This window comes from Furipterus horrens, unplaced genomic scaffold (assembly GCF_987537825.1).
Source record: "Furipterus horrens unplaced genomic scaffold, mFurHor1.1.pri manual_scaffold_2, whole genome shotgun sequence".
In the NCBI taxonomy this organism is placed as follows: domain Eukaryota; kingdom Metazoa; phylum Chordata; class Mammalia; order Chiroptera; family Furipteridae; genus Furipterus; species Furipterus horrens.
In genome coordinates, this window is record NW_028327172.1 from 171,847,791 (window position 1) to 171,872,249 (window position 24,459).

The following is a 24,459-nucleotide window of genomic DNA, read 5'->3' on the forward strand; positions in this document are numbered from 1 at the left end:
TGCCTACTCCTTTAAATTGCGACCTGTAGAAAAAGAGAGTATATGAAAACATTGTGTCCCATAAGGGACATAACTTTAGTCTAAATTAATTTTTTTTATTTTAAATTTGGGCATAGATAGATTTGTATAAAAGCTCTAAAATTATAGGGAAATATATTTTATGTTTTTTTTTTCATGCAGGATTTTCAAAATTATTAAATTAAGGTCTACAGATTCTGGTTTGAAGGCATTTTAGAAATCCTTATTTTACCCAGAAAGTTGACTTTTTTTTACCCCCTGTAACCAGGGAGAAGGAATATTTTTGAAGTCGCTTTAACTCTGATCAGTTAACTGATGTTTGAAATTGTAGAAGAAATAAATATGTATGATTAAAAGGAATAGTGTGAGGTATATATGTATATATGATGAATATTTACAATCTAAAAAAAAAAAGATTGTGAAACATTTCTCTGATTAAAGTTAGAATGAATATAACCTGTTTCTCACCTGAAAAGTTAGTTTCAGAATTGCTCAGTTGTTTTTAATGCTAAATTAGATTGTTTTATTTTATTTTATGTTAATTTTTTTGTTTGTTTTTCTTCACTAAAATAGGCAATACAGCACTTACATATGCTTGTGCTGGAGGCTATGTAGATGTTGTAAAGGTGCTCTTGGAATCCGGTGCTAGTATTGAGGACCATAATGAAAACGGTCATACTCCTCTTATGGAAGCTGGAAGTGCTGGCCATGTGGAAGTAGCCAGATTGCTGCTAGAAAATGGGGCTGGCATTAATACGCATTCCAATGAATTTAAGGAGAGTGCCCTGACATTAGCTTGTTATAAAGGTATAGTATAAAATATTTTTTATAATGAAGTTTTAAATATGTGACTGGCAGTTTATGTTTTTAATTAAAATAAAAGTAAAATTAAAACAATAGTATATAGCATCTAATTGACTGATAAATAAAAGTGTTTATAAAGTCAAAGTCTACTATGTAAACTTTTAAAATATAGATTATCATAAATATTGTCAATGAAAAATTACTATTGACCCATTTACTTTATCAGAAAGTTGTTTAATTTTAATATGTGCTTTTAAATGGTGTTGTATGTTAGGATAGTTTTTCTGTTTCAAACAAAAGAATCTTATTGAATTCAGGAGTATTTAGCCTGTAACTTGAAAAGAAAACACAATAAAAGTAGCTAGAATGATCTACTAACAAGAAGTTACTTAATGTATTTTTTATGATACCATAAAGAGAAATATTGAAGAAAACAGATGAAATATGAGAAGAGAAATGAGAAATGGTCTGGAAGGAGTTTGAATTCAAAAGAACAATTTTAGAGTACTATCAACACATTCAGTAAAGTTAGAAGTAAGAGCAGGTTAAAATTGAGAATGCTTACCCATATGTAGCTGTACAAAGGGGGTACATGATATTTTAAGTGATACAAACCAATCTGAAAATATTGATAATACAAAAAATATTCTTTTTTGGGAAAGGCAAGATAATTGTCTGAAAAGATGCTTTGGTTTTCAGCTAGCAAATGCTCTATATTCTCCATTCTAAAAATACACCCACAAAGCTGGATATTTTTTCAAACTTCACCTTTATGACAGATAAATGGCTACCAACTAAGGAACTTTTAAAAAGCAAATTTCATGCAATTTTATGTCTGCATAGCAATGACAGTTTAATGTTTCATACATCTGCATCTGTGCAGTGCTTGTGTCATAAAATGAGATTAATTCTTGACCTTGAGGCATTAAGAAAATACTCTTGCAAGGCGAGACACTCATTCTCAGTGGCTGAATCTTCACTTACCTGATCTTGAGAGTGAATACCTCCTTAAATTTTGCACCGAGGACTTTGTTGCTTCACCCTAGTCCTGGCCCTAGTGTTGTTTTGTTTCATTCTATTTGAGAGTAGCCAAGATTGTGTGAGTTCTTTTGGAATAATTTCCTTAAAAACATGGTTAAAATAATGCTCAGATACATAAATGACTAAAATTTAAGTAAAATGGGAATATATGGTCTATCTAAAGTGCTTTGATTATCTGGTGTTAACAGATTTTCAGGTATAGGCTGATTAGGAAGCATAGCTGAGGTCCTTAGTTCCCCAGTTCTGTTAGATAATTAGTCAGGGGCAATCTTCTGGGAGGAGAAGAATTAAGCCTTGGGGCAGCCTCTTCAGGGAAGACTGGTTGGGTGGCTCTTTGTCCTTTTCACAACTACTTTTTGAACCTACCTGTGTTTTACTACTGAGTCCCAGCTAGCCAGAAAAGCATTGCAATGGGCTACATACAGCTGCTCTTCCCTCTCTTTTGCTTGTAGCCCCACCCTGCTTTCCACAAGGGGCATCGGGAGTTGGGGCTTGCAGGCATTAATTAGGAGCTGGATACAGAACTGTGCTGGTGGAGAACATCTCTAGTACTTTCATGGATCCAAGGACCCTCTCCCTTTCCTCTGTTTCCGGTGAGGTCTCCTAGGCCATAGATTGACAAAGAGGAGATGGGGAAGGGATAGGATTCAGGCTGAGACTAAACATTGATGTGGATCTTTGGGAAGGGAGGATGACAGAGGAAAGGGAGGGTGGAGGGTAGAGAGTAGGTAGCAAAAACAAGATATGGCAGGTACTACAGTTAGTTACCAAAGTTAGTTTTGTTTTAACTGTGTATTATATCTTAAGTCCGTTCTAAAATTTGTCTTTATAACTACTCATAAGGTGCCTTTATCTTAACTGAAGCATATGGTTTTTTTGAGGATACATAAATATGAATTTGTATATGCATGTGCATATATATGTATATTTATATCTGAATAAATGAATAAATATAGACTACATGGTGTTTCAAAAATATTTTTACATATGTAGTTTTTAACTTACATGCAGGTTGTTCCTAAAAAGTTTTAGTTATTGAAACTTAAAACACATTTTTCTCATAGAAATAACTTCAATGATTATAATTACCCCAGGCTTCTAGTTCATAATAGCTAATTTACTCTATACCATAAATATAATAACTATAGCATGCCTGGGCTCTGGAAAGGTTGTAGAGGGGTTCTGGCTGGTGTGGCTCAGTTGTTTGAGTGCTGGCCTGTGAACTGAAAGGTTGCCTATTCAATTCCTGGTCAGGGCACATTCCTGGGTTGAGGGCCAAGTCCCCATTTGGGTGTGTGTGAAACAACCGATCGATGTTTCTCTTCTTCTCCGTCTCCCTCCCTTCCCCTCTCTCTGAAAATAAATAAAATAAAATATATATTTCAAAAGGGTTGTAGAGGGGTATTCTAGGTGTTGGATTTTAATAGCTTCTTTGCTCACCTGCAGCAAGGATTCTAGTAGCAACACTTACTAGGGTAAAAAGTAAACAGTAAAGATCACTTGTATGTGTTGCATTCAACAGTTGAGGTTCCTTGTAGCTGACTTTAGTATTATGCTTAAAAATTTATTGCTATAATTTAAGTAAAACTTTTAAAAATATTGTAATTTGTCTTACTCTTTTAAGTAATCTTAATACACTTTTGGTTTAGGACACCTAGAGATGGTGCGATTTCTTCTGGAAGCAGGCGCAGATCAAGAGCATAAAACGGATGAAATGCACACTGCCCTAATGGAGGCTTGCATGGTAAGATTGGTGAAATATGTATATGAAATATATTTATATATTATATATTATATAGTGTACATTGAGGGCCTTTTCCTTGGGCTCAGAAATTCTCTTTATCATAGACTTAATATGGAGCAGAACCTTAGCTATCTGAATTATCGGTAGTTTCTAGAACCAGTTGTACAACATTAACTTCTGTTGGAAGTGCTTTCTGAGGCTTTACACTACCTTCATTTTCTTAGTCTCACATAACTATACTGCTTTACATAGTTGGCACAAAAAGTAACTTTAAAAGTTGATCAAGGATATTAAAGAGGAGACTATAATCCACAGAGTATACACATAATACTGGTTTAACATGTTTGTCAAACCAATAATCTATTTTATGAAATTTTGAAACTAGAATATTATTTGTGTTACATAATTCTCTCTCTATCTTGGTCTTTTTTGAGCCCTGAATTCCTTTTGTAAGAACTCTTATTTGTGGGAATGGGCCGTAATAGTGCTCTTAAACTTGTGTGTCCCAGTCTATGATTCGTGATACGGAAATGGATCATAGTAACATTATTGACAGATTCATGAGAAAAACATGCCAAAGATAGATGAAGGCCCCATATGAATTTGAGGTTTCTTGTCTCAGCTGCCTTTCAGGGAGTGGTTATCAAAAGGATGTTAATTTTTAATTACTAATTTACAAAATATTAGGTAGACATATAAGACTTGAATTGTCTATTTTTTTTTTTTTGTAATTGTCATGCCAGTGATTGCTTTAGTGAATTTTTTTTTCCATTTTCTTATTGTTCTTCTATTACAGTTGTCTCATCTTTCCCCCACTGCTCACCCCTGTACATTATTCTTTATACAGACATAAGCTTCCTTCCAAGGTTTTGAGTTTCCCATTTTTTAAGATAAGGAATAATATCCTTCTCTGGGGTTGTTATGGAAATTAAATGAGATAGTGTGTATAAGACATATCAGTTATATCTTACGATAAGGAACTTAAAACATCTGCCACTTTCACTAGAGTAACAACCTATAAGTAAATTAAGAAATTAAAAGGGATTGTTCTATAGATCTAACCAGCATGCACTGAATGAAAATAAGTGTTATAAATAGATGGAAGATACTAGTAGGAGCCAGGAAATGTTGGAATTGACTATGGAGGTGGAAAATTCTGAGCTGGAGAAACATCAAATTTACCTTAGTAGTAAGACATTAAAGTGATATGGTAAACACAGAGGTAAAAATGGGCATAACATGTTAAAAAGATGAAAGCCTGTGAGGTAATATATAAAAGGAGAAAGGAATGGAAAAGGAAGCCTTAGAGCTGCAAATAGTTAGGAAAGCTGTGGTAACTGAAGATAATAAGAGAGAATTTCTTTTTTTCTTTTTCTTAATTTTCATTGGCATTTGAATGTTGAACAACAAAGAAGCGCCATGTGCATCTTGTGTTCGCCTTTCCTCTGACACATCGTGCACAGTTCTTACACTCCTGAAAATTAATGCACTTTTTTTTGCCTACCTAATCATAAGATTACTTGTTCTTAAGGTTTCCAAAAAAGTCCAACTTTCGCTTCCTAACCTGTATCCTTTTAGCATTTAAGGTAACATGCAGGGTTGATCATGCAGTGTTGTTATCTCATATTAGCCTCTTATTTTATGTACTTAGTGTTTTTATCCTTCAGGTAGTTAATAAAGTTCTTGATTGAAGGCATCTTTGTTCTTTGTTCTACATGTTTTATATCCTCAATCTGTTTCCTACTTTGTACTAAGGAAATATAAATAGGTCTTAATAATATTTGCTTACTAAACTATTATGTGTAGATTTATTATTTTTTTATATGAATGGAGATCAGTATGCTTCATTGTTTAATAATTGAGACATCTTCATTTTTTCTTAATGGTGCTAATTTAACTTTTTTATTGCATTATAATTAGGATGGCCATGTTGAAGTAGCTAGATTACTTCTTGATAGTGGTGCCCAAGTGAACATGCCTGCTGATTCATTTGAGTCACCATTGACTTTGGCTGCATGTGGTGGGCATGTAGAACTTGCGGCTTTACTTATTGAAAGAGGAGCTAGCCTGGAAGAAGTCAATGATGAAGGTTATACACCATTGATGGAAGCAGCTCGTGAAGGACATGAAGAAATGGTGGCGTTACTTCTAGGTCAAGGTAATTGTTCCAATCAAGGCACTAAAGCATAAATGTGTAAAATATAAGATTGTAATTTTATAAAATTAAACTCAATATTTTGTCTTTCTAATAGATTTGTAATTAGAGTCATCACAAAAGCTAATGATAAAATATATGCTTTGAAAATGCCTTCTGTACTGTACTAAACAAAATCAAATACGCTTATTTAATATAGAACTTTCACAGCCATCATGTGCTGCATGATTAAAAACAGAATGGGAGCCCTGGCTGGAGTGGCTCAGTGGACTGAGTGCTGGCCTACGAACCAAAGGGTCTACGGTTCAATTCCCAATCAGGGCACATGCTTGGGTTTGTGGGCCAGGTCCCCAGTTGGGAGCACGTGAGAGGCAACCACACATTGATGTTTCTCTTCTTCTCTTTCCTCCCTTCCCCTCTCTCTAAAAATAAATAAATAAAATATTAGAAAAACAAAAAACCAGAACTGGAGGTGTGGTAGGGTAGTAGGTTATGTAGGAGTATATGTGAGATTCAACACTTCTCAAGCTTGTATAAGAGAATTTCTCTTGAGGCAGAATACCCATTAATATGTCATATATCTAGTGTTTCATGAAACATAGTATGAGAAATCCTGCCATAAGCATTAACTTGATGAGAATGCCCATATCAGAAGCTGTCAAAGAGCTCAGTACACATGGACTTCTTTTCTGGAAAAAATAGAAGAGTACTTGACTGTGTCAAGATACTTTTAAGATTAGAAGTAATCTCCGATCTTTAGCCATATTTGTACTCTAGTTTTTATATCTGTTTTAGTAGTAAAGTTTTTGTTTGGACAGATTTAAGAAAAATGGCACATTTATCAAAACCTTTTTATTGAGAGGTAATATTGACTAGAATTTTAAAAGCATAGTTTTGGTGGAGACTTCTTAAGTTTGAATCACAGATCCACTGCTTGTCAATTTTGTAACTAAAAGCAAGTTTCTAATCTATTCCTCAATTGTGTTATCTGTAGGGTTTTTGTAAGTAAAATATCCACACACACACACACACACACACACACACACACACACGTGAAATATATTGCTTTTAGGCTTTTAGAATACTGTCATAGAATACTTATTAAGTGTTAGCTATGGTGATGGTGGTAATAGTGATGATAATATTGTGACCTTGGGCAATTTAATTAACCTTAATTTTCTTAGTTGTAAAATTGAACTAATAATATGTAAAATGCTTTCATTTTTTTTTTTTTTAAGATTTTATTTATTTTTAGAGACAGGGGAAGGGAGGGAGAGAAATATTGGCATGTGAGAGAGAAATATCTATCAGTTGCTTCTTGCATGCCTCTAGCCGGGAACTGGCCCGCAACCCAGGCATGTGCCCTGACTGGGAATTGAACCGGTGACCTTTTGGTTTGCAGGCCCACACTCAATCCACTGAGCCATACCAGTCAGGGCTAAAATGCTTTTAATATTGCCTAGAAAATAGTACCAACATATTAACCATTAGCTTTTATTATCACCATCAACATCTTCATCAGATTTTTTGAATCTTTAAAAGTAGAAAATGTAGTTTATTTTTCTAAACTCTTTTATCACCTAACTTGTTACTTCTGGCTGAATAAATCTTACTTCAGCTGTGTACATCAAATATGACTAGTGGCTATGGTTGGATAGTTTATTTTTAACTGCTTCTCAGAAGAGGGGAGAGTCATTTTATTATTTAGAAAAGTAATGTAAAGGTTCATTTTGAAGTATGATTTATTAGGAAACAATCGTGGTTTGCTTATCTCTGGAATAAGTTAATGCTTTCTTTAAATATTTTAGGAGCAAATATCAATGCACAAACAGAAGAAACTCAAGAAACTGCCTTGACTTTGGCTTGCTGTGGAGGCTTTCTGGAAGTGGCAGACTTTCTAATTAAGGCAGGAGCTGATATAGAACTAGGGTGTTCCACCCCTTTAATGGAAGCTGCTCAAGAGGGTCATTTGGAGTTAGTTAAATACTTATTAGCAGCAGGTAGGCATTTTTGCATTTGGGAGAAGTCTTTGCATGATTTATTTAGTAAAAATGTTAAAATGCAAATAATTTTTTCTGATACTATGATACACTGAATATATGTGAAAAAGTGATGTGGTAAAATTTGTGTGTATTCTGAATAAATAATTTATTGCTGTTTGAAATATTGCAGCTTAAATTTCAAGTAGTGATTTATTTCTAATTTTATTCTTTGCTTTTAAAGAACTGGACAATATGCTTTATTTCTAGAAATGGATAAGGCTATTTTGTCTAATCTGAGGAGATATGGCTTATCTAGAAGAAATTTCTATGTCACTGTTTGTGTTTTATGATTGCTTTATTAAGTCTGTGTATTGTTTAATAATATTACAGGAGCTAATGTTCATGCAACAACAGCAACAGGGGATACAGCACTAACATATGCCTGTGAAAATGGTCATACTGATGTAGCAGATGTCTTACTTCAGGCAGGAGCAGATCTGGTAAGCTTTGTCACTTTTTCAATCCTAGTATTTAAAATAATACAAGAAATTAATTAAAACTATATGGAGAATTTAGACAAAATGTATTTCTTGACTTGTAATTTTATGTTGGTCTTTTTACCATTATTTATCTCATTTAGTCACATTTTTATTTTCTGCTTTGTTTGGTATCCATTAGTATTGTCCTTGTTACCAGGACCGTCGAGTCTACTACCCCTTGTTCCCCACCAAAAAATTTTGTGTTAAGACATGTTAACACAAAATTATTTTCTTTTAGGTATTTAGCCACTTTAAGCAGCTTTTCTGATTTGGTATAAAAAACATAATAGCTTAGAGGCATTTCACTGTACTCAGGAAATAAATTGTTCTTATGTGTTCAAAGCATTAGTAAATAAAAAGTTGTATATAAATATGAAGATTTAATAAATAGTCTTTTCTTTCAAGTAACTTTTAATTTAGTAAGAAGGATGAAATACTGAGGTCATTATAAGGAAGATTATGAAGAGATGTCATAGGGAAAGTACGTATACAGAGTAAACAAGGCCAGAAGAGGTAAAGGCGTCATTTAAGATTATTATAATTTTGAGCTGGGTAAAATTTGGAAAGGTACACCATATATGGCAATATTGTGACAAAAGAGATATTCTAGTTGGAAGAAATAGTATATAATGAGTATAGCCTGAGAGGCAGGGAAGCATAAGACAAATGTGTATGGGGAAAATAACATAACTAGTCTTCCTGTTTAACCTGTGAGAGGTTGGGGTAAGACATGGAAAGGTGGTTTTAGTTTTAGTTAAAACATAAGCACTCATATGTTCTTGAGACTGAGATTAATAAATAAATGTATTTTCCTAAAGAACTTCATTGTTTATGACAGAAATTCATGTACAGGAAGAAATAGACTGTCCATGAACTAGTTTTGTGAACTTAATTTAACTTCTCTTTTCTCATTTATGAAAGGAGAATGTTGAATTAGATTAGTATTGTGGTCTCTTTCAGCTCTGCATGTGTTGGTATAACACTTGAAGCACTTATGTCACACTTTATATTCTAATTTATTGTGTGTATGCTACTCCCGTATTAGACTTTGAGCTTCTTCAGTGTAGGAACTATATTTCCAGGGTTTACCACAGTGGCTGTGAAACATGGAGCAATGTAATATTGATTGCTTAGTTAATTGCAATTAGGAAAACCTAATGTGTGGCTTAAGAGAAAAATCAAAAGTTGTTCATCATATGTGAGTGTTAAAATATATGTAAAATAACTTTATAAAAGGTATTTTTTCTCAAAGCTATATATTCTAAGATCTGAATATTTTTCCAGTAATGTTCTCAATTACCCAGCAATCACAGGAATGCAATAGGTTCTTCGTCTTTTTGAGATCTTGAAATATCTACTAGTATCTTATAATCAGGGGTTTTAGAGTTATTTAAGTTATCATTAGCCTTGTTGTTTTTATAAAAGGTAAAATAGGGATAATGGAAAGTTATAAGGAAAGAGTGATAATAGGATACAAGCTTACGAAAGGAAAATCACTTGGAGTGGTTAAGATTAATGCTTATACTGTTGATTGTTTTCAGAGGGCTATGTCAGAGTTCTGCCATTCACTGTTCAGGTTTCATAATCCTTTTTGTAGAGAGGGAAGGAAAACTTACCCAGCTCAATTTAGATGAGGGCATCACAATCACATGAATATAACTCTAGTTCTTATTTATTTCCGTAGGACATGTTTCTAAACTTAGATTTGTTAAATTGAATAATGTATTCCCTTATTTTCCTTCAAAGGATTATATTTAATATATTTAGATTCAAAAATTAGTCCAATTGTTTTCCATTTGATTTTCACAAAAAAGAATAATTGTTCACTAGCAATTAAATATCAATTAAGTCTGTATTTTTTAAACAGGAGCATGAATCTGAAGGTGGAAGAACTCCTTTAATGAAAGCTGCAAGAGCTGGTCATGTTTGTACTGTTCAGTTCTTAATTAGTAAAGGTAGGTTTGTGTAAAATGGGTTTTTTTTGTTTTGTTTTGTTTTTAAATCAAAGCTATCTCTTCCCTGACCTTAGACATTTAAAGATTGAGGATAAAGGACATTTTTTTGGTATCACATGCTGAGATTTTTGTGAGTGGGTAGTTGATAAACATCCAGCAATACATAGGACAGTTCCAAACTAGGAAGAATTGTCATACTGAGTAACAACTTTGTCAAGGAACATTTTTATAAAGAAAAATTTCTCTATATAAAACATTGAGGGTTTAGGTAATTTAAAGTATGTTCTATTCATGGAATAATATATCTTGAAACCTGGATTTTTATGTTCATGCCGCTTGCTTAACTTTGTCAAAGAGAAAGACTATAGAAAGACTGTATACAATTAAAAAGACAAGTTATGCCATTTCCTTTTTACCAAAAATACTACAGTTTGTAATTTTTTATAGATAAAGAAAATAAATCAGGGCTATCTTACTTGATAAAATTATTTTAGGCAATTTGAACACTTACTTGTGAAGTATGTTTTTACCGTAATGTTTTGAAGAATGGAATTATTTACATTATAAACATACCTCTTTTTTGGTTACTTTTAATGAATTTGATTCTAGTTTCTTCTTCTTGTTTTATTTCCATTTTCCACATTGTTTAGCACAGTGCTTCATATTCGAGACAAATACCTGTTTTCATTCCCATATAACCCCACTGAAAAAAGGTGATATTTTAACTTTGTATTTCGTGTTCATTCTTTACATATTTAGCCCATGGGGAGCAGTGTTTATTTTCATTGTTTTTTAGTCCTCTTTTCTACTGACTAACTTAAAATGTAAATGAAACTTTCTATTTTACTTTTTAAACATAGTGATTCCATTAGTAGCATTTTCTTTTATCTTGACCTTTTACTGACACATACTGAAATATTTATAGATGAAATTATATCATGTTTGGGATTTGCTTTAGAATAATTCAAGATGGGAGAAGAGAATTGATGTGGGTATATGTGAAACAAATTTGGCCCTGTGGTTATAATCTTTGCAACTGGGTAATGGCTATGTGGGACTTTATTATACGAGTCTCTCTACTCTTTATGATTTTGAAATTTACCATAATTTAAGAAACTACACTCTAATAACATGATTTTTCATCCCTTGTCTGTTTCAGGAGCGAATGTGAACAGAACTACAGCTAATAATGACCATACTGTACTGTCCCTGGCTTGCGCAGGGGGTCATCTGGCCGTGGTGGAACTACTTTTAGCTCACGGGGCAGATCCTACTCATCGTTTAAAAGTATGTATCTGAAATGTTTCAGGTAGCACTGTGGATTCTTTATTCTTGAATATTAGAAAATATCATGTACAAGTTCCATTTATAATGGCATTCTAAGCATATATATTTTCTTCTGTTTTATTAGAGGAAAGTATTCTTTACTAAACCTGTGATTATATTGTCTGGGCCTGTTACTTTTACCTTCGTTAATGGTTCTGTAAATTAACTTATTAAAAAAATTTTTTTTTTCCTTCCATATTTACTCTTTCAGGATGGATCAACTATGTTGATAGAAGCAGCAAAAGGTGGCCATACAAGTGTTGTTTGCTATCTTTTGGACTATCCTAATAACTTGCTTTCAGCCCCTCCACCAGATGTCACTCAGTTAACGCCCCCATCCCACGATTTAAATAGGGTAAGATTGAAAACTTGAGCATTTTATATTATAGTTTTTTTATTCCTCCTTTACTCAGAGATTCATTTTAAACTAGATTATTTTTTGTTGTAATATGTAGTTCTTTTTGTAGAGGTACTTGATGTGGTTAATGAACATCTGGTATAATATTTATATTCTAGATTGATAGGACTTTGCTTTGTTCTCTTATGACCAGTGTAAACCATTCGAATTCAATGTTCAATTAAAAAATGTCATGGAAAATAATTGGGTACCAACATATTTTAAGTAAAAATGTCTTTGAGAGTAATGCCATATTAAGAATATTTTGAATAAGTCTTTATAACTTATTCTTCATTTAAAGCAGATTATTTAATGGTGTGTAAGAAAAGCAGAAATATAATTCCTCTCCTTTGTCTTAGGCTCCTCGTGTACCAGTTCAAGCACTGCCCATGGTTGTCCCACCTCAGGAGCCTGATAAGCCACCTGCCAATGTTGCCACCACTCTTCCCATCAGGAATAAAGGTTAGTTATACTTCTAAAGACTTTGTAACATGTTCTCCAGGTAAAAATGATAAGATTACAAAAATCTAGCCATTTGAAATTATTTTTCCACAAAAATTGAATATTAAGTTGGCATTAAAGATTTTTTTTACCAATGCAAAAAGCTTGTTATTGGGAGAGAAGATAGTTAATAGCACTAATTTGTGCTAGAATTAGAAGTTATAGCAAGAGAAATTCAGATGCTCATCTTTGATGCAATTCTGATTATCCATGATTTCTTCTAATAATTAGTCATTTCTGTTCATGTTAAATGTTAGGCTGGGTATAGTAGGGTAATGCTTTTTTGTAAATTAAATTTCTATAGTGATTTGAGGCATACAATTATCAAATAAAAATAACAAATTAGATGAAAATTAAAATTTATAGTAACTGGTGTAATATATATTTTATATCTGGGATACCTTTTCTCAACCAGAAATTCAAAGTTACTTCAGATATGCTTGTTTCTCTAGAATTCTGAGGTCCATATTTGATTTGTGGATGTTGCACAGTGCATGTTCATAAGTTATGTCCCAAAACATTACAGCTACCAGTTTTAATCAGTTTTTCTTTTTAAAAAGTTTTACCTGAAGAACCAATGTGGTTTAAATTTTTTGGTTTTTTGCTATCTATATTATTTTACCAACAAGAATACTAAGTATTACCACCAGCTCTTTCCAATCACTGCTACCAACCTAGAGCCTTGGCACCTTTTTCAGTTTGTATAGCTTCAAACAACTGATTGCTGTACCTGTAGCCAAATCTGTTTTTTTTCACCTGGCTATCAGAAGATACAGTGGATGATGTAGTCCAACATCTTTTCTTCCAGGAAAACTGAACCCCAGTTCTCTACTGGCCAGGTAGCTGTGTGAATCTGTGAATTTATATCTTGCCTTTATCAGTCTTGAAGATGGTAGGCCCCAACAAAGACATATTTTAGTTGGATTTTAATTTCCCGGTACTTATCAGTGGTTTGGGTACTCTTTGTGTGTATGTGTGTGTGTTTAAAAGGCACAGACTACTAGATGTGGAAAAACCTTGACTTAGATGTCTAAGTTTTCCCTACATCTTAATAATGTAGCATTATTTTTTATTCTTTTGATAAATTTTACATTATTATAACCAGATTACACATAGCCTTAGATTTTACTTTAATTGCACCTCTGAGTTATCACAAACCCGCATCCCTCTTATTTTCTAATTTTAGCCATGTGATATTTTAGAAATTCTGAAATTTATTTCCCAAAGATGACTCTATGCACATAATATACATACATTTTATACTTATGATAAAGAAGGTGAATTTGTTTTTAACTCCTTCACAGTGCATTTTCACCTTCTGTGGCTATGATAACTTGGTGCATAACTGTTGGCACTAAACCTCCCAACAGTAACTCTGTAATGAGGATGCCATTCATGTGCACTTCTGAGGGGGTTTCTTTTTCACACAGCTGCTTCTAAACAAAAGTCCAGCAGCCATTTGCCAGCAAACAGCCAGGATGTACAGGGTTACATCACCAATCAGTCTCCAGAGAGCATTGTAGAAGAGGCTCAGGGAAAGTTAACAGAACTGGAACAGAGGATAAAAGAAGCCATAGAAAAGAATGCACAGCTGCAGTCCTTGGAACTGGCTCATGCTGATCAACTTACCAAGGAGAAGATCGAGGAGCTGAACAAAACAAGGGAGGAACAAATTCAGAAGAAACAAAAGATTTTGGAGGAACTACAGAAAGTAGAACGAGAGTTACAACTGAAAACTCAACAGCAGCTAAAAAAGCAGTATCTAGAAGTTAAAGCTCAAAGAATCCAACTTCAGCAGCAGCAGCAGCAATCTTGCCAACATCTGGGACTACTAACTCCTGTTGGGGTTGGAGAACAGCTTTCCGAAGGAGACTATGCACGACTACAGCAGGTGGATCCCGTTTTGCTTAAAGATGAACCCCAGCAGACTGCTGCTCAGATGGGTTTTGCACCAATCCAGCCTCTGGCCATGCCTCAAGCTTTGCCTCTGGCGGCAGGTCCCTTGCCTCCAGGGTCCATCGCAAATCTTACAGAACTGCAAGGAGTGATAGTTGGACAGCCAGTACTGGGCCAAGCACAGTTGGCAGGGCTGGGGCAAGGAATTCTGACAGAAACACAACAAGGGTTAATGGTAGCCAGCCCTGCTCAGACCCTCAATGACACGCTGGATGACATCATGGCAGGTGGGTTTATATTGTTATGAGCAGGTATCAAAATATGATTTGCTTAAGGCGAGTAAGAGTGTGCCCGAATTTTTTGCCATTGCCCAACTTGGGAACTATTTTTGGACTCTTGAACCATGTATATCTTTAGAAATATTAGTTCAATCTCAGAAATTCTCAGTTGGATACAGGTCAAATTAAAGATTAGGTTGTTCAATACAAGTGACTGAAACTTTCTGACTTAGCTGAGTAGCCTGGGAATCTTAAGTTTTTCAGTAGGGGGTTGATGTTTGATTTTTTTGCTTTTGTTTTTGTTTTTTAAGTTCAGAATACTAAGATTGAATTGTGTCTTTTTGCTTCTGTATTCACACCAATAAACTGGGCAATTGATAGACGTTGAAGTACAAAACTTAGTAAGACAGCAGGAAGCTTATTTGTGAACAGAAATACTTTATATCCTAATGAATCAGACTTCAAACTGATGGGTATTAAAAACACAATCAAACAAACTTACCTTTAAAACAATAATAAAGTACCAAACCAAAGAGTGATTGATTACTCTATGTCAGTGATTTTATCCCCTGTGAATGTTAATGTGTAGTCTCTTTCTAATTGTATTATGGGAAGGTGTGGTCCCCTCACAGTATCATAAATATCTCTTTTAATGTGTAGTCAAGTAAATTTTATTCCATCATAATTAGTTTCATTGGCTAGAAGAAATATTTTAGAAGGTTATTTTAATGGTTTTACTTATCAGTGCTTATTTTTCCATGAATTCTGTAACAAAGTAGTACAATGACATTTTTCAGGATAATAAACCATAATAATGTTATACTGAGAAGGATCATTTTTTTCATTTAAAAAAGGTAAAGAAAAAATAAATTTGCAGAAGGGAAGAGGAAAAACCAAGGGAGTAAATAGTTCACTCCCCCTTTTTGTACTCTTTGGTCTGTACTTTAAAAGATGATTGAATTATTCTAATTTTGAAACTGTGTTTAGTATAATTACATATTATGATGAGGTTATATTTAATTTGACTTTCACCTTTTAAAAGAATAAACTAAATTGTATTTTGTTGACATAGCCTAACATTCAGAAACTAAGAAAAACCAGCTAATGAGACGATTTTCTATACTTACAAATACTCTAAAAGTTTCCCAGTCCTCTTTTTATATCACCTCAACACTAATATATGGAATGAAAGTCTGCTAATCTTATAGGGTACAATAATGACCTTGGGGGAAGTGCTATTATTAGTTAAGAACTGTAAAGATTCTTATTGATTAGTATAAAGTTGTTCTATTGATTTGAATACTACTAATTATAGTATTCATTAGCTGGTTATAATAGTTGGGAATACAATTTAAAAGAATTAGATATCTTATGAAAATTGGAACACAGTAGCCAAAAATTCCAAATTTGATCATTACTTCCAATATCATTGATCTAGTATGTCAGTTGATCTACCAAAGAATGTATATAGTTAAGTGTTATTTATCCAATTAAATGAAGAATAGACATTCCATACCATTGGATGTTTACTATTTTTTGATATGCTATCAGAATTTACCTGATGTTCTTAGGCATAGTTATCAACAATGATTTGTCAGTTATTTTTGTACAGTGGTGGTGCTGATCTGAATTATAAGAGGTTTGTTAAGTAGTTTTTCTATTGATTCATATACCAAACAAAAACCTGAAATTCTGCCTACATGTTCCAGGTGTTTCATGTAAAAAAAAATTAAACACATAGTTTTTCAGGAAATATGACAGATATTTGTCATACTGTGAAAATACTTTACCTCTTTATTATGTTCATTTACATAGAGATAGGAGAGATGGCCAGAAGGAAGGACAGGACTTTTAAAAATCCATCTACCTACCTGAAACCTACCCCTGTCATCATGCATATGCACATGCATGTATACTCATGCACTCACTTCTGCAACCTTGCTTTAAATTTCTGTGGTCTTACTTGTTCTTTCAGTTGAATAATGATTACTTTCATTTCTCTCTTTGGGTTGTTTACTATCTTACAACCTCATTAGGCTCAGTCGTGCCTCCCTCCTTCAGCTTAAAGCTCTGTTCTTTATCCTTTATTTCCCATTTATTAGACTGCTGTTAACAAGGTTTAGTTTCCTTTTCTCTATTACCTGGCTGGCGAAAATGTGTCTTCCCTGTTATACATACTTGCCAAAGCAAAATCAGTCTTAATCCCTTGCCTTTGCTGTGCTCTCAGGTTTCCTCTTTCTTTACCTGATGTTAAAACTTTTCCGAGCACCTGGTTCTCCCTCTTTAAAAGCTAACCCTAAGCGAAGTCTCACATGTAAAGAGCTGTACCAGAGTTCCTTCATATACCTACATATTTATAATTATTACTTTTAAGTATAGAGAATGGATGAGTGACAGGCAGTTATTTAGTTTTAAGTAAGGAAATGAGGGAATTGATTTTCCTATCTCCTTTTAAATGAGGTGATACGAACAATTACTTTGACCAGGACAAAAGAAATCTTTTTAGTATGTTCTTTAAGAGAACTTACTCCAGTTGAAATGTAAATTATATTTTAGTCATTTTAACAATAAAGCTTGAATTTTTTTGTTTAGTATCATGAAATAAAAATCAGTTCTTTGGACAGATTGGTGGTCATTTTGTTTAACTTAATTTTTGTATTTAGTATTTTCATTTTGAAAAATCCAATTAAAGGAGAATATGGAATCTATATTAAGAGCCATGAATTTTATATATTTGAAATGTATAAATAGAGGATGTACATTTAAATTATCTTGACTTTTTATTAATATACAAGCTTTCAAATGGAGTAATAATAATGAAGGTCATTAGATGATCAGTTTAATATATTAGTATAAGCCCTTTTCTGTTGATCTGATTTGTAAGGATTCAAACAGTGTTTTGTGTTTTGTTTTGTTTTGTTTTGTTTGTTTCCTCCTTTGTTTTTCCTTTGGCTTTTAAGTGAACTTAAAAAATGTATAATTATAGAATGTGTGTTGCTATAATGTATAGTGTATGTTTGTGCCTGAACTAAAGATTTTGTAAAATAGTTTTCTTAATTGACAGTTATGTTTATAATGTTATAATAAGAGCAATTTAGTTTTGTTCTTGGCAGGATTATAACCTCTTTTGCCTGGTTTCCAATCCAGTTGTGAATCATGATTATTTTCTGTCTGATGTAGTGATAACTACATTGGTAACACACATCTACACTACTGGTGACCATTCAAAGATTAATGCCCAGACTTTAGTGTTATAGCATGTTTAATAGGGGTAAAAAAAGGATTGGTGTGCACATACCAACTCCAAAAAGGCATCAGTGAGGGAATAAAGTACCCTCAAAAGCCACCACTTTTGGAATTCTCCCACATGCCCCTTATAAATTTGCATATTTTGTTGAAAATAATATGGTAAATTATACTTAAAAGAACTCACAGTAACCTGTATTTGAAGGATGACCATATGCATACATTTATTTCTACTCTGATCTTTTAATTTTGTCCTCATATGTCAGTGTGATTGCTGGATTGATTGGTGGACATTTTACCCCCCTCTGAATAATTCTACTTGTGAGAAACTATTTCTGTGTGAGGATAAAATTTTTATATTTGAGTATGCTGTCATACTGAGGACTACAATTCAGAATATAATTATCTCCATGTCTGCAGTTAAGTAGTAGAAGGTGTTTTTAAATGATTGGATAGCAAGGTTCTCTCCAACAGTGATGTTACTTACATTAGATTTTAGAATTTAAGGTATAATATTGCCAGGTAAAAATCACATTTTCTCCTTCTGACTATTTTACCTTTTATTCCTTTTCTGATTAAGAAGATATAATGGACAACTTACCCATTTGCATTTATATTTAATTTTAATTCATAAAAATATTTTTGTTTTCAGGACTAGTTTGAATTAAGGTTTTATGGTTACATACCCAAAGGGGAATTTGTTATTCAGATGAATTATTAGTTAGAAAATAGGTTACTCTCACTATACATTATAATTTTGGACCATTATCTAAAGTCAGAAATAACTAGGAAACATGAGTTACTAGTGTTATGGCAGTCTACCTATAGACATTTTGTTTTTTAAAAAAGTTTAAAAATACTTTCTAATAATTACTTCTTACTATTACCTAACAATGTTTCATCTTTATTAAGTGCAGTTATTTTGTTTAACAGCAGTCAGTGGAAGAGCATCTGCAATGTCAAACACTCCTACCCACAGTATTGCTGCTTCCATTTCCCAACCTCAGACTCCAACTCCAAGTCCCATCATCTCTCCTTCAGCCATGCTTCCAATCTACCCTGCCATTGATATTGATGCACAGGTAAGCTTCGAACTCAGGAGTGGTGGCTTTTAACTGGAATTGTAGCATCTTTAAAAACGTTAATCAGTGAATTAAATCATCTTACAGTGCTTTGTCTCTGGGCAAAGACCTGAGCCACAATTATAAATAAATTAGAATCTCCATTTAAAAAAATAAAATACCAAATATGTAATGGTCTGGTTTTTAAGGTCCTCAAATGATCTTTGAAAAAAAAACTTTAGAAGAGGATATTCAAAGAAATAAATTATTTAAGATTTGTATATATTTTCTTCCAATCTTAAAAGATATGTTTTAAAATTCGTAATGGATTGCATGTAAAAGAAAAGATTATTTCATTATATACTCAATTGTATTTATATTGTCTTTGAAGATTCTGATCCTGCTGACTGGCATGTGTAATGAGTCTGTGTTTGTTAAAACTCTTAAGTAAATAAATAACCATAAACAAAACAAAAGAGTTCTTAGGAGGGTGGGTGGAGGTGGAACAGGGTATAGGGGTTGTAAATGGTGATGGAAATAGATAAGATAGATAGAGAAAAAGAAAAACGTTTACAATGAAATCTCACAGCAAAGTGAGGTTGGAGAGGAGAGGATAGCTTGAGCTTCATCCTAAAGCAATTATAAGTGAACTAGCTTAGAAGACAGTTGAACAAGGTAAGGGTATATGGCCTTCTTCAAGATTGATAAATATTTACAGTTTATTTAGTTTTGTATTTTGACAGGGTATGTGCCTGTACGAGGGCTGTGCATTATAAAGTTTTAGTTATGTAAATGATCGGTTCTTTATAAACTTGAATTTCAGGGTGTTTGTGTGTGTGTGTTTGTGTGTTGTTGGACAATTTAGAACATGTACTTTTTTAAGTTATTTAAAATATAACCTGTCATTGAAATGTTTCATGGTGATGTTTGAAAAAGGAATTGCATTTTTGTTCTTACTTGCTTCCAAAATGTTTGCTTTATTTGTGTCTTCTTTTTTTCTTTTTTGCATTTAAAATGGTCAGGGACTGTTTTTAAGGAGTTTTCTTAAGCTGTATATATGAAATAGCTGTTCTTAAATATTCATTTCCCTAATGAAAAAACCAAGATTATTCATTTAGCTAAGAAGTGGTGGGGCTGGGGGTCAAATTTAGGTCATTTTGACTTGAAATGCAACCTTGTTAAATAACATACTATACAGACTTCTTTAAAAATATAAGGCATTCATTTGATGAACTATAATGGCTTACATTTAATATTCATAGTGTTGTAGAATTGGATTGAAGTTGGTATTGAATTTGCATTATTTTCTTCCAGTCTTTTTTGCTCTTGAGGTTATTATGCTTTAACCAGAAGTATATTTTCTAGTTTTTGTGTGATCAAGATTGATCCATAAGCAAAAGTAGAAACTAAAATGTAAAAGGATTTCTTATTTAAAATGCTTTTCAGTAATTCACAGGAAAAGTTCCTGCATGTATGATCATGATTTTATTGAATTTGAAATTATTGTAATGACAAGTGAAATTTTACCTGCTGTACCACTCAGTCAACCATCACTTAATCTCTGAGAAGTTACACATAAGTACTTTTAAAAGACCTTTTTTTAATTTAAAAAAGTAACTTACATTTTAAATGCATAGTAGACATGCTTATGTAAAAAAGATTTGACTGCAGCGCCTTAAAAATCTCCTTTTTTAACCTGGTCTCTACACCGAGGTTTTTCAGTTGGGTTAACCTAACACAAGTAACACTACTTTTCATGGAGTGTACCATAGTAACTTAGTTAGACGTTAGAAAATGTATTCTTTGGAAAATGTAATACAAAATATATATTCAGAAATAAGTCTTCACTTTTTCTTTAATTCTTGATGTTCCTTTTAAAAAATTTTTCTAGTTTTCATGATACCAATCAGGTACATTAAGTGATAAAAATATTATTTTGCCTGGCTGCTGTGGCTCAGTGGATTGAGCGTCAGCCTGCGAACCAAGTATCGCTGGTTCAATTCCCAGTCAGTGCACATGACTAGGTTGCACGTCAGGTCCGCAGTTGGAGGCGTGAGTGAGAGGCAACCACACAGTGATGTTTCTCTCCCTCTCTTTCTCCCTTCCCCTCTCTCTAAAAATAAATAAACAAAAATAAATAAATAAATGGATGAATTTTTTTTTTAATTAGTAACTGACAATTTAGAACTATGTCAAACACTCTTAGCCAGGTAATCTAGGTCAACATGAAAAAAAAAAAAAAAATATATATATATATATATATATATATATATATATATATATATATATATATATATTCTTTTGTAATTGAGTCATCTGACATTTTCTTTAGACCCCAAATAAAAATTTCTTGAGTTTTTTTTTTTTTTTCTGTGTGGTTGCCTCTCACTTGCGCCCCCAACTGGGGACCTGACGTGTAACCTAGTAATATGCCCTGACTGGGAATCGAACCAGCAACACTTGGTTCGCAAGCCGACGCTCAATCCACTGAGCCATGCCAGTCAGGGCCTTTGAGATTTTACTTAATGTGTATTTTGGTTTATGTTTGACAGTTCTGTGCCGTAACAGACAAGTGATATAATAAAAGTAATAATAATACAAAGATGTTTTTCTCTGTTTTGAAAATTTAAACATCCTCTAATAATTGGATCCTTTGTTTATTTAGTAAGCCTTGACACATGTACATGTTTAACACTTTATAACTTCTTTAATTTAATCTTTATAACAACCCCATGAAATACTGTTATTATTCACATTTTACATAGAAGGAAAGTGAGACTTAGGAGATATTAACTACCTTGCCCAGGAGTTAATTTATGGTAGAGCCACCTTTCAAAGTACCTCAACACTTAGGTTCTATAATCTATGCTTTTAACTATTCCTATGCTACCTGGTTTTTTGTTTTGTTTTTTTCAATTTTTATTTTAGGTGTGAACCTGAGATTTGAATTATATTAACCTGGCAAATTAGTTTATAGGAAATGAGTCCACCATCTAGTGGCAGCAGATCATGTGTCCTTCCTCTTTCCATCTTTTCAGCATGTTCCCTTGACCGTACCACGTATTTACATATAATTCTAATTTAAGGAAAAACAAATGTTAATTTTTTAAAGCCTCAGTATATGTCTTCTTTTTAAAACGCTAATGATTCTTAAACTGGTCATGCCTTAAACTTCTTTAATGGATTATTATGCTTAGAAAATAATATTTTTATCAAGGATTAGCAGGAATCCTGTTTGACTTCTGGGCATTGAACACTGCTTTACGTAAGAGTTTATATTCTTTATAAATTTCTTCAAATCTCACATTACATAACTAGAGTTCACCTTTGGTGTGCAAATGTGTGCTACAGGCTTCTCACCTCTCATGCAATGGTATCATCAAATCAGGCCTGGATATTTTCAAAACTCAAGACTAGTACCACATTAATTAAAATTCATTTTAGGAAACATTATTAAGTGATAGTTTGAAGGAATTACTTGGGACTCTTGCTAAACTTGATAGCATAGCTCTAATCTTTATTTTTATTTTACTTGAATGATATAACAAAATTATACAGGTACTTTAGATACAGAAATTAGGAATCATATAGAGATTTTTAAGAATCATTGGTTTTATATGAAATAGTAAGTCTGGTAGAAGGTTAGAGTTGAATGCCACTGAATTAATTAAATATTTTCTGTATTCTGTGAAATTTTGATTAACTCTAATAGCCACTCTTAAGTGAGAAAGAACCAGTCATTCTGTTCATAGGTTGGAAAAATTTTTGTTCCAGCTCCCCTTCTCCCTCTAACTCATATATTTAGATTGAAATGAAAAGTATGTAAAATTATATTTTATCTATAATATTATAAATATCATTTTGATATTTTTCCCTTTTCCTGTGGGTTTTACAGTACAAAGACCAGTTTTATCACAATGATTTAATGAGAGAAATTAAGCAGACCAGGAAAAATAAGTTAATAATGATATGTTATATGCTGCCATTAAAGCATTTCACTTTAAAAATGCATTCATTCTACTTAAGCGTAAACAGGTTATTTACTATTTTACTGATTATTCATATTTATTAAGTATCCTAAGTGCTATCATTTTTAATCTCACATGCCCCCTGACTTGATTAGAGGATGTGTGGGATTATGAAGTTATGGAGGTCTAACAAAGTTTACCACTTAACTTCTAATACTTTTCAAAGTCTTTAGATGTAATTAATAGATATACTTCCATTTTTATAGACAATCCAGGGATGTTTTTTCACCTGCATTCCAGATCATTAAAAGTTGCCTTTTCATTTAATATTACATCTGTCTTATGATTCCTTCTTGTTTTCTCAATGTTACAGATTTGAATAGTCATATTGATACTTAGAGAAAATTTTTACATTGTATATAGTTTTATCATTTTTATAAGCCAGAATCATCATAATATCTGTTATAGTACAGAATGGCATATTTTATGGTATCATGGGCTAAATGGGATTTTTCTTAAAACCTGTATGAGTGCTTCACAAAGCTCTGGACATCTTTCTCCTTTTCTGATTTCTCTAAGATATACGACAGAGAATGTGACTTGTTTTCCTGTGTAATATAACATAACTTTAGTGATATTTTCCCTTCCAGAAAGTCATTACCTATATAACTATCATTATTTCTTTGATTAGCAATATTTAAACTACCTAGTTTTTTCTGAACCTTGTGAGTCACTGTTCATTTTAACTCAGACTTCTGCTTCAGTTAATTTGTTTCTTGTTGTCTTGCAAATCAGGATAAAATTCCTTATCTTTCTGGGTTTGGGGTAGGGAGGGTGTCATTTTTTCTTTGATTAAGCATATTTATAATACCTACTTTATTCTGCACCTTTTAAGTCCCTATTAATTTTAACCCAAACTTCTACTTCAGTTAATTTGTTTCTTGATGTATTGCAGATCAGAGTAATACATGTTATCATTCTGGGATTGGGTAGGTCTCTGTTAGGGGTGGGGAGGGTGGAAACTTCACTTAAAAAATTCTTTCATTCTTGTCCTTAAACTGTGGTCATAAAATGTTAGTTGCTATAATTTCTCCTTAATGCAGATACAGTGAAGTTACCTACTCTTAAGTTCCCCAAGGAATTTGACCACCCCTCCTCCTCAGTTTTAAATAGTTTCTTCAGTTCTCATAATATGTTGTTTATTTTTCTCTCATAGTTTGAGCCTAAGTTTGCCTTGTACAGTAATCGGTAAGTTCATAGTGAGCAGGCTCAGTCCTAGAGTACTTATCAGAATACTTTGATATAAAAGGTGTTAATAAATGTCAGTTGAAGTGATATTTTATAATGCGATCAAAAAGAATAGTATTTTACTGATCCACTAAAATTTTTCATACTTACTTTTTCAATTTTGTTCTTTCATTCTCTTAAGATTGGCACTACTTTCCTAAATTACTTTTTAACCCCCAGAAGATTTTTAGAAACTTCATGAACTTCATAAAGTTGACTCTTCTACTGTTTGTTTATAGAGAGCACATAAGACAGATAGGC

At 32.8% G+C, this 24,459-nt stretch overlaps 1 protein-coding gene across 4 annotated transcripts in view; it reads left to right on the forward strand.

The window, feature by feature from the left end:
- The window catches only part of ANKRD17 (ankyrin repeat domain 17), a 150,750-nt gene that overhangs the window by 76,131 nt on the left and 50,160 nt on the right, over nucleotides 1-24,459 (forward strand). For 2 of the 4 annotated variants that reach the window (XM_090266774.1, XM_090266776.1), the window contains 11 exons: nucleotides 592-825; nucleotides 3,513-3,607; nucleotides 5,528-5,765; nucleotides 7,571-7,762; nucleotides 8,135-8,244; nucleotides 10,151-10,238; nucleotides 11,398-11,525; nucleotides 11,776-11,919; nucleotides 12,321-12,423; nucleotides 13,893-14,645; nucleotides 18,816-18,964. In XM_090266774.1, coding sequence (XP_090122900.1) covers nucleotides 592-825; nucleotides 3,513-3,607; nucleotides 5,528-5,765; nucleotides 7,571-7,762; nucleotides 8,135-8,244; nucleotides 10,151-10,238; nucleotides 11,398-11,525; nucleotides 11,776-11,919; nucleotides 12,321-12,423; nucleotides 13,893-14,645; nucleotides 18,816-18,964 — 2,234 coding nt within the window. The remainder of the gene's footprint in view (nucleotides 1-591; nucleotides 826-3,512; nucleotides 3,608-5,527; nucleotides 5,766-7,570; nucleotides 7,763-8,134; nucleotides 8,245-10,150; nucleotides 10,239-11,397; nucleotides 11,526-11,775; nucleotides 11,920-12,320; nucleotides 12,424-13,892; nucleotides 14,646-18,815; nucleotides 18,965-24,459) is intronic. The other 2 variants (XM_090266775.1, XM_090266777.1) reach the window with 2 other exon arrangements.